At 44.3% G+C, this 9,555-nt stretch overlaps 1 protein-coding gene across 6 annotated transcripts in view; it reads left to right on the top strand.

Moving 5' to 3' along the window:
* Nucleotides 1–558: 558 nt before the first annotated feature.
* Nucleotides 559–9,555, top strand: part of ORC2 (origin recognition complex subunit 2) — a 28,063-nt gene continuing 19,066 nt past the window's right edge. For 2 of the 6 annotated variants that reach the window (XM_081879350.1, XM_081879346.1), the window contains exons 1-6: nt 732–854; nt 3,515–3,617; nt 4,424–4,530; nt 5,374–5,511; nt 7,354–7,440; nt 9,226–9,318. In XM_081879350.1, the coding sequence (XP_081735476.1) occupies nt 3,577–3,617; nt 4,424–4,530; nt 5,374–5,511; nt 7,354–7,440; nt 9,226–9,318 (466 nt within the window). In that variant the 5' untranslated portion in view covers nt 732–854; nt 3,515–3,576. Of the gene's footprint in view, nt 688–731; nt 855–879; nt 1,140–3,228; nt 3,405–3,514; nt 3,638–4,423; nt 4,531–5,373; nt 5,512–7,353; nt 7,441–9,225; nt 9,319–9,555 lie in introns of those variants that run through there. The other 4 variants (XM_081879347.1, XM_081879351.1, XM_081879348.1 and 1 more) reach the window with 4 other exon arrangements.

The following is a 9,555-nucleotide window of genomic DNA, read 5'->3' as shown; positions in this document are numbered from 1 at the left end:
ATATGATAATGATGAAGAAGAAAAGTGGCTCCCTATTTTTCACATGCTCCCTGGGGGAGGCCAGCCTGGCGGCCTCCTGACACAATTTTAGGCGCCTGGCGAAAACGTTTCCTGATAATCAGGCTTTTGAAACCGATGGCCTTTTAAACTGGGGCGAGGTGTGGGGGGGGGGTTGTTTGTTTTGTTATTACGTTGTGTATTTCTGCGTGTATTTTTACGCATTTTTACGTATTACGTTGTGTATTTTTGCGCTTTTATACTGTAAGCCGCCTTGTGAATTTGATATTTTTTAAAAAAAGGCCCAGAGGCTTGCTAGACCCGAACCCCTTCGCAGTTTGTCACTGCAGGCCTTGGGAAGGGGAACCGAGCTGCCACGGAGGCTGAACTCCGCCAGAGGCCTGGTCAGAGCGCCGCCAGTCCGCGCAGACTCCCTGCGCGTTTCGCTCGCCTCACAGCACCGCCTTTCCTCGCGGGGCGGAGGGAAGGGAAGGGGAGCCAATCGGCTCTAAGGAACGGGAACCCAATCGCAAAGCCGAGCGTTAGGTTTCCCCCTATGGGAAGGCGGCGGCCAGCCCGGCCCCGGCCTATCAGAACGGAGATGGGCGGGTCCGTTGTCCCGGCGGACGTCGCGGGAAGTAGAGCGCTAGTTCCGGCTGCGCGCGGGTCCGTTCTTCATCATTCGCCTCTGTGAGTTTTAACGGGGGGCTCTGGGCGGGGCCAACGGTGGGTGGCGAGTCCCCGCATGCGCCGCGCGTTGGGCTCGGTCACGTGGCTTCTGAGGGGGCAACAGAAAGCACGTGTGGAAAGGGGCTGGCGCGCTCTGCGTGTACTTTACCGGTGTACTTTACCTGAGAGTAAGCCCCGGCCCCTTTGAATTCGAACGAGCCTTGCTTCCGAGTAGAGTAGACCTGGGCAGAATGGCTCTGTGTATCTCAAAGGGAGGGCAGGAAGGCAGCCTCAGGTTCATGAGGACTAGTGTTTTGCTTTGCTTTGTTAAACTCTCAGTGGGCCGGTGAAGGGTTTGTCTTCCCAAAATCATCAGGTTGACCGGCGCGGGGGATGTAACAAGCGCATCTGAATTCAGCTGGCCTCGTGAATTGCCTCAGGACTGCAGCTTTTTAGTGGTTACATTATTTCCTGTGGGTTTATTTCACAGTATATTGGGTTTAAATATTTGTTGGGGTATACACGTTCAAGGTAATTGCAAACATGTCTGCTGGGAAACAAATCCTGCGGAGTTAAAGGTAAGGGGACCCCTGACCATTAGGTCCAGGCGTCACCGACTCTGGGGTTGCAGCGCTCATCTCGCTTTATTGGCCAAGGAAGCCGGTGTTCAGCTTCCGGGTCATGTGGCCAACATGACTAGGCCGCTTCTGGCGAACCAGAGCAGCGCATGGAAACACCGTTTAGCTTCCCGCCAGAGCGGTACCTATTTATCTACTTGCACTGTGATGTGCTTTCGAACTGCTAGGTTGGCAGGAGCTGGGACCGAGCAACAGGAGCTTATCCAGTCGTGGCGATTCGAACCGCCAACCTTCTGATCGGCAAGTCCTAGGCTCTGTGGTTTAACCCACAGTGCCACCTGCATCCCTCCTGTGGAGTTAAGTAACCCTTAATTTCTGGTGTTAATAACTCCCGCCATTCATGTTTAAGCAGAATAACTCCTAGAGGTCAGCGGTATTTATTAGCACCGTGGTCTAAACCACTCAGCCTCTTGGGCTTGCCGATTAGAAGATCGGCGGTTCAAATCCCTGCGACTGGGAGAGCTCCAGTTGCTCTGTCCCAGCTCCAGCCAACCTAGCAGTTGGAAAGCACGCCAGTGCAAGTAGGTAAATTGGTATCGCTGCGGCGGGAATGTAAATGGCATTTCTGTGCACTTTGGTTTCCATCATGGTGTTCCATTGTGCCAGCCAGAAGCGGTTTAGCCATGCTGGCCACATGACCCGGAAAGCTGTCTGTGGACAAACAGCGGCTCCCTCGGCCTGAAAGTGAAATGAGTGGGCAACCCCATAGTCGCCTTTGACTGGACTTAACCGTCCAGGGGTCATTTACATTTACATTTTACCTTTACTCCCAGTCCAGGTAGATGTGCCTACAGTACATAGGATTGTAGCCTTGAGCTGCATGAATCAGGTTGCGAGGGTCATGGCTGTTAGTCTTAGAACAAGAATCCAGGCACTTATGTCCTAACACCGGCTATGTCAGGCTGCAGTCTTAACCCCACTTACCTGGGGTATGTAGGACTTGTTTTCGAGTAGACATGGCTAGGATTACACTGAACATGATAGTTCATACACAAAGGACTCCTGCTGGTGCAATGCTGCTCTTCTCCCCTTACACCAACACCTTCACATTGGTTGCAGGGTGGTGGTCAGGAGAAATCCCAGAACAGCACAGGGGGAAGAGGAGAGTTTGGTAAACTGAGGTATGCTGTTGCCATAACACTACACCACACTGGAGAGCCAGTGTGGTGTAGTGGTTAAGAGCAGTAGACTCGTAATCTGGGGAACCGGGTTCGCGTCTCCGCTCCTCCACATGCAGCTGCTGGGTGACCTTGGGCCAGTCACACTTCTCTGAAGTCTCTCAGCCCCACTCACCTCACAGAGTGTTTGTTGTGGAGGAGGAAGGGAAAGGAGAATGTTAGCCACTTTGAGACTCCTAAAGGGGAGTGAAAGGCAGGGTATCAAATCCAAACTCTTCTTCTTCTTCTTTGTTGAATTCTTCCCAGAATTCTAATGGCAGACTTATTTTAGGAACGGTTCCTTCTTGGTTGGTGCTTCTGATTGGCTCTCTCCATTTTGTTGCAAAGTGTGGTTTAACTGTGCACTGTTCGTTTCTGCAGTACTTTACTGATCTTCACCTTCTCAATTTTGTGAACGTTTGTGTGGTAATCTACATCCCACTTTGAAACTTGAGTCCTCAAAGTGACCAACAACACTTATAAAACGCAACAGATTCACCGAGAAGCTCATGTTCAAAAATGAAACAACCAGAAAAGGCACACTAGGCATTAAATGCTCCTTCCTAAAGGGTGGTTTCTATAAGTTGGCTCTTTGAGAGTCAGGGAGAGAACAATCCTACTGGAGGAGGCCCTAAATTTGCCTTTGCCTGCCTCCTTCACTCTTTTCTTTCCTGTTGAAGGGCAATTGGTGTCAGTTGGCCCAGGGCAGGGCCTTAGACAATCCACCTGGAGCTGTCCCTGATGTTTTCTTGCCTCTCATTCCACAGGGCGGTTAGCATCAGTTGGTCCTGTGCTAGGCCAGCTGGCCAGGGAGGAGGGGAGATTGAGGACTTTAAAATCACCAACAGATCTGTGCAAGAAGAAAGTGGTTGGAAAACTCAGATAAAACAAAGCAGAGGCATTGTGTAAAAAATTACATACTTGGATTCCTTATCCATAGGTTGCAAGTTGTTGTTTTTAAATTGCTTTTAAAATGTTGAGGAATTTCAGTAGGGTGCCATATCTACCCTTCTGATCATTTTAAGGTGTTTCTGGCTCTTCCTTTCATTACAGATTAAAGAAAATGCTGTGTGGAACTTAGACAATGTAGGCTCATCCACTTAAGCTGGCTGACCATGTGGAAGTATATTGTCTCCAATCCTGTTCATGCTGATATGTAAGGTTGTTTTTATCTCTGTAAGTACATTTGAGTAAAATTCATTTTGAAGGTTGGATTTTATGTGTTTTGAGGTGTGAAATCTTTATTTTGCTTTGCTTAAGATGTGGTTAACAATGGGGGTTCAGTCCAAAACTGAAGATGGCTGCCAACATGGTGGTGCTAAATTCTAAGAAATTCTAGCAGGGACTTCATTGAAGAGAAGAAGAAGAGTTTGGATTTGATATCCCGCTTTATCACTACCTGAAGGAGTCTCAAAGCGGCTAACATTCTCCTTTCCCTTCCTCCCCCACAACAAACACTCTGTGAGGTGAGTGGGGCTGAGAGACTTCAAAGAAGTGTGACTGGCCCAAGGTCACCCAGCAGCTGCATGTGGAGGGGCGGAGATGCGAACCCGGTTCCCCAGATTACGAGTCTATTGCTCTTAACCACTACACCACACTGGCTCTCTCTCTCACATTGGGGAGATGATCCAATACCTTGTTTAAATACTTCTTGTATAAATGGGTCAGTGCATCTGGCTGTTAACCAGAAAGTTGCTGGTTCGAGTTTGTCTACCTAGGACAGTTATGGGCAGGATTCCTGCTTTGCAGTGGGTTGGACTAGGTGACCATCACAGTCTCTTCCAACTCTACAATTCTATGATTCTCTGAAAGTAGAACAGATTATTATTATTGCTACTAATCTTTCTATGCTTCTGCTTGTATACCATGCATTTCAGGCTTGGTTACATCTCCTGTTGGTAATAAGGATAGTTTAATTGTACTTGTCCCTGGATAGGAACATGATGCTTACTTTGTTTTTAGTTGTAGGTTTCTTGCTATGAGTAACCCGAAGTTAAAGAAAAGCAATGTGATAGAGGTCAAGTTTGTGGCAGATGAGGATGTCCTAAAGCACATCTCTGAAGATACAGGTATGAATTGCTTGTTAGTGCAAGGACAACTTATTTACATGATTATAAAATAGGGTACTACATTTCTCAGCTGGGTTTTTTTAAAAAGTAATTAGAAACTCTGGATATCTTTAAATGCCTTTAACTTTAAAGACATTTAAAGATATCCAGAGTTTCTAATTGCCTTTAAAGTTTAAAAAGGAGAATGTCAGGTGCTTTTACAGATTTTCTTTTGAGTGTGTGCCATAATGGAAACCCAGGTTTTTCTGAGAGACCAAAACTCTTATCCATCATCTTGTTTCTTGAAGGAGGTGACTATTCTTTGTACATTTCCCCCCGCCACCAATTATGATCTGCTTATAGATCAGGACAGACCTTGTATTCACATTCAGAAATCTTAGGATTGCAAGTTAATAATGTCAGAACTGCAATGGTATTACTATCACTGGTCCTTTGTATGCTTATCCACAATAAGCAGACGGATTAGTTTTGGTGCCTTGCCTTCAGTTGAATCCTTGCAATCTTTTGCGGAGTAATTGCTTTTGGTTGCCTTTTCTCAATAAAAACTGGCTAAGGGATTTAGTTTGCTAGAATATGTTGCTCCCTTAGTATTTTGGTAAGAAAGTGTTCTGCTCCTCAGTCTGAGTTGAATGAACTCTAAATGGAAATAAATATATGTTACATGCAAAGAGTCTAACGCTGTAGTGCTTAACACTTACTAGAATACAGTGGCTGTTACTTCTGAGGAAACATACATAGGATTGTGTTGTAAGTGTGTATGCAGAGAAAGATTTGGCAGAAGCAGGAGAACAGCTAACTGTTTCTGGTTTGTTTGATATTAAAGCCTTACTGCTGCTCTTCCAGGTCATAAGGTTCGAAAGAACAAAGCTGCACATACGCTTGATGCAAAAAGATGGGTGAAGAAAACAGACGATACCTCAGATAATGAGTCTCAGGAAACTTTTAAAGAACAGGACTATGTTTCTGTCCTAGGCATCCAAGGTACAGTATTTATGAGAAAAGAATAACACTTTGAAAAACTTTTCCCAGCTATTAGCCTTGTGAATGTTGGCTAGGAAATGGCTGTGTTCAGTATTGATATCAATACAGTGTTATGTGGGTTGACCCACCCATTTTCACTGTAAATAATGTTTGCTCATTTAACAACATGCAAGTCCTTTGCTGTTTGGCAGATAACACTGATCAACAACAAATTTGTTGTCTGCGTTTTTTCAGCTGATTTAGGACAAATCTGATGCGCTGAATCCAAAAATCACATTGGTTTTGCTCAATCAGGTCACGTTTTTGAGCTATGGCCACATGTCATTTTTTTACGTTTTTGTTCACATGTACACTTGTGTGGAGCATTTTAGAAGAAGTTGGTGGGGGTAAAATGCCATGTCGAATAATTGTTTTGATTGGAAATGATTATTTTAATGACAAGAAGTATTCAGGTCTGACAGTTCTGGGTGATTATGTCGAAAAGGGATCAGTTTGAAGTCATAAAACCTCGAAATCTTCCATAAATTGGTGCGGCAAAGCATAAAGTTGGGGGATCAAAAACCCTGGCTCACTTGAGTACACTGAAGGAGAACTATGAAGGGGTGAAGTATGTGCTGGAGAAAATTGGTTATGATCAGCATAAGTGGTTAATTTGTGTTGACCTGAAGATGGTGAACTTTTTGTTGGGACAACAGTCTGGCTTCACCAAGTACCCATGTTTTCTGTGCATGTGGGATAGTAGGGACCATGCTCAGCATTACACGAAGAAGGACTGGCCTGTGCGGGAGGAATTGGTGCCTTGCAGAAAAAGAAACGTCATCAACGACCCTCTGGGGGACAGAGACAGAACACTCTTCCCACCGCTGCACATCAAGCTCGGCTTAATCAAGCAGTTCACCAAGGCTCTGGACAAGGATGTGACTGCTTCACTTACTTGTGCCAGGCTTTTCCAGGATTGACCATGGAGAAGTTTAAAGCTGGCATCTTTGACGGACCTCAGATCCGTCAGCTCATCAGAGATCCAGAGTTTGGAAACTCAATGAACGAAGTGGAACTGGAAGCGTGGAAGGCATTTGTTCTGGTAGTGAAGAACTTTCTTGGCAACAATAAGGCCAGAAACTACGCAGAACTTGTCAACAACATGCTGACTGCTTTCAGAAACCTGGGCTGCAACATGAGCATCAAGATGCACTACCTATTTTCACATATGGACCGGTATCCTGAGAACCTGGGTTCAATGAGTGACGAGCAGGAGGAGAGATTCCATCAGGACATGAAAGAGATGGAGACCAGGTATTAGGGTCTGGGACGCAGTCATGATGGCTGACTACTGTTGGACTCTGAAGAGAGACCTCCCTGCTGCTGAGCATTCCAGGAGTTCCAAGAAACGGAAGTTCAAGCCCTGAAGTTTGAAAAATGGTGAAGCAACATGCAATTTACGTGTACTTACCTTTATCAATGCCCACCATTCAGTTTACAGTATTCAATGTTTCTATCAGGTAATCAATATATATTGTTGGAAATACATTTTTTTCTCTTAAAAACATATTTAGGATGATATGTGTTGTCAAAAACCAGCTGATAATGCCACAAAAATGTAATCGGTTTTGTCACAAGATCTGATTTTTTTTCAAATCAACATAGCACAGAAACCTGACCTGATGGAGAGAAACGGATGCCATTTCCTGATTCAGCAGTGCAAAAATACCCTAAATCAGTTGTAGAAATCTAGACAACATTCAAAAAGTAAAAAATTGTTGCCCATTGTAATTGTTATAATTTCTCTTCCCACCTCCCACAAATTTGCTTCTGAGGGTTTTTGTTTGTTTGGGTGTGTTTTAGGCTCTTTGAAAAATGGCTCCAGTGCAGGTGGTGGGGATGTCTTTCCATTCCAAACTCCAAAGCGCTCTAACAAGATGGCAGAAATGGGTATGGACTGTTTTGTTAAGCAAATTAACTCTTTGATCCTATTCTTAGGAATGAAACTGTGAAGGAATAAAACTGTTCAAACATTCAGTTACAGAATGCTTACTTTCTGTAATTGTTCTTATGGTTAAGCCCTTTAAAATGGGTTTTTCTCTGTAACTATTATTACTGTGTACATGCTGCTTTTCAGAACCTTTAGTAAAATTGAAATTTATTGTTTGTTTAACTCTGTTCCGATTCCTTGATTTTCTTCCTCAACTAATTGCCTCACCACACTACCCAAAGCAGTGAGTTGGCTGGACCAGTAAGTGACCTCGTTCATGCTTAATGCTAAACCATGGTTTGCTTAGCCTAACTGTGGCTTGTCTGAATGAACCCAGCCCAGCAGGCTAACCATGTGCAGGTATGGTTTGTTGTTGGCTTATGAGCTCGTTGGCTTGTTTTTAACTGTTGTTTGATACTATCTCCAAACCAAATAGACTTTCTTAACCATAGTTTATTTTAACCCTTCCCCCCAAGCTTGACAGGCTACAAAGGCTCAAGGCAAGAGCAGTTGGAAAACAAACCAAGCTTGGGAGCAACAAATTATGGCTTGTGTTGCCAACTGTAAGATAACAAATTAATTTGTATGGCTGGCTAAGCCAAATGTTGACATAGCAAGACCCTGCAAACCTGGGCTGCTTTGTTGCTGTGAAGTCCTTTGAATTTGTGTTAAACCAACCCATAGTTTGATCTAATGCAAGCATAGGCAAACTTGGCCCTCCAGATGTTTTGGGACCACAACTCCCATCATCCCTATCTAATAGGACCAGTGGTCAGGGATGATGGGAATTGTAGTCTGAAAAACATCTGGAGGGCCGAGCTTGCTTATGCCTGATCTAATGCATCATCTGAATCAGATCTGATGGTTGAACTCTCTCCTTGCCACAAGCCATGGTTTGGCGTAGTGTGTCATGTGAACCAGGCCAGCTGGTAACCATGGGTAAAGCAAACCATAGCTGGGTGTTATATGCGAACATGGCCAGTAAGCTACATAGGGTATAGAGCTGTTTTGTGAGGCAGCCACAGAGCAGATTAATTTAGCTGCTTTACTTCCCTCCTCACCTCACAGTGCAGGCCCATGCTCTCTGCTTTGATACTGTATATCTAGTGTTTGTCAGTGCTACAGAACAACAAAATATTGGGATATGAGCTTCACTTTTGCCACATTCCTGAGAACCACATGAGTAACCTTTGTAGGTCTTGTTGAAGCTTTTGGCTTCTATTTCAGAACAGCAGCCTTTTTCTTTTGCATAACAATCTGTTTCTAAACCTGAGAGAGTTTTAAAAAGTGTTTGCGTAGCAGCATGGTATTTGTTTCAGTTCAAATGTTTACAAGAGAAAAATCCTATTTGGTCCATGCAAGTCTTGGTGCCTCTGAAGCAGTTGCAACATTATTGTTTTTAAAATGCTGGTGGTCACACTCTTGTGGTAATACCGCCTTTCATCCAAGGATCACAGGGCATTTGTATCATATTGCTTGTATTACCTTTGTACCAATATTTTGGTCTCACCTTTAACACTGTAATAAATAATGACTAATGAGCAGTTTATTTCTTTAACCTCATGTTTCAACAATGGCCTACACTAGCCTTCCCCAATGTAGCGCCCTCCATATGTTTCGAACTGCAGCTCCCATCAGCCCCAGTTCAAAACATCTGGAGGGCACTAGGTTGGGGAAAGTGTTTTAAATTGTATTAATATGTTGTGTGCATGCTTCTTTAATCTGGCATTTTCCTTTGTTCAAAGCCTCTGAGCTAGCTCAGACAGCAGGTAGCAATGTAAAACATGAGAAGCTGAAGGATCCTGAAAAGGGAGCAGGCACTCCTCAAAGCAGCAAGAGTAAGTTCCATTTAAGTAATAAACTAAATTATCAAATGCTTTAGTACGAGCTGTGTTTATAAAAGCTGCTTTTAAAAGGTTTTGCTTCGGGGAGAATTCATGTGTAGCTTTTACACTTACTACCGTATTGTTCGCTCTATAGGATGCACTTTTCCCCCTCCAAAAATTAAGGGGAAATGTGTGTGCGTCCTATGAAGCGAATGCAGGCTCCTTGCGCTGCGCTCCGAAGGCTTCGGG

This window comes from Podarcis erhardii (assembly GCF_964252035.2).
Source record: "Podarcis erhardii genome assembly, chromosome: 1".
NCBI classification, from domain to species: Eukaryota; Metazoa; Chordata; class Lepidosauria; order Squamata; family Lacertidae; genus Podarcis; species Podarcis erhardii.
The sequence above is the reverse complement of the archived record's forward strand: the minus strand, read 5'-3'. Positions and strand labels throughout refer to the sequence as shown.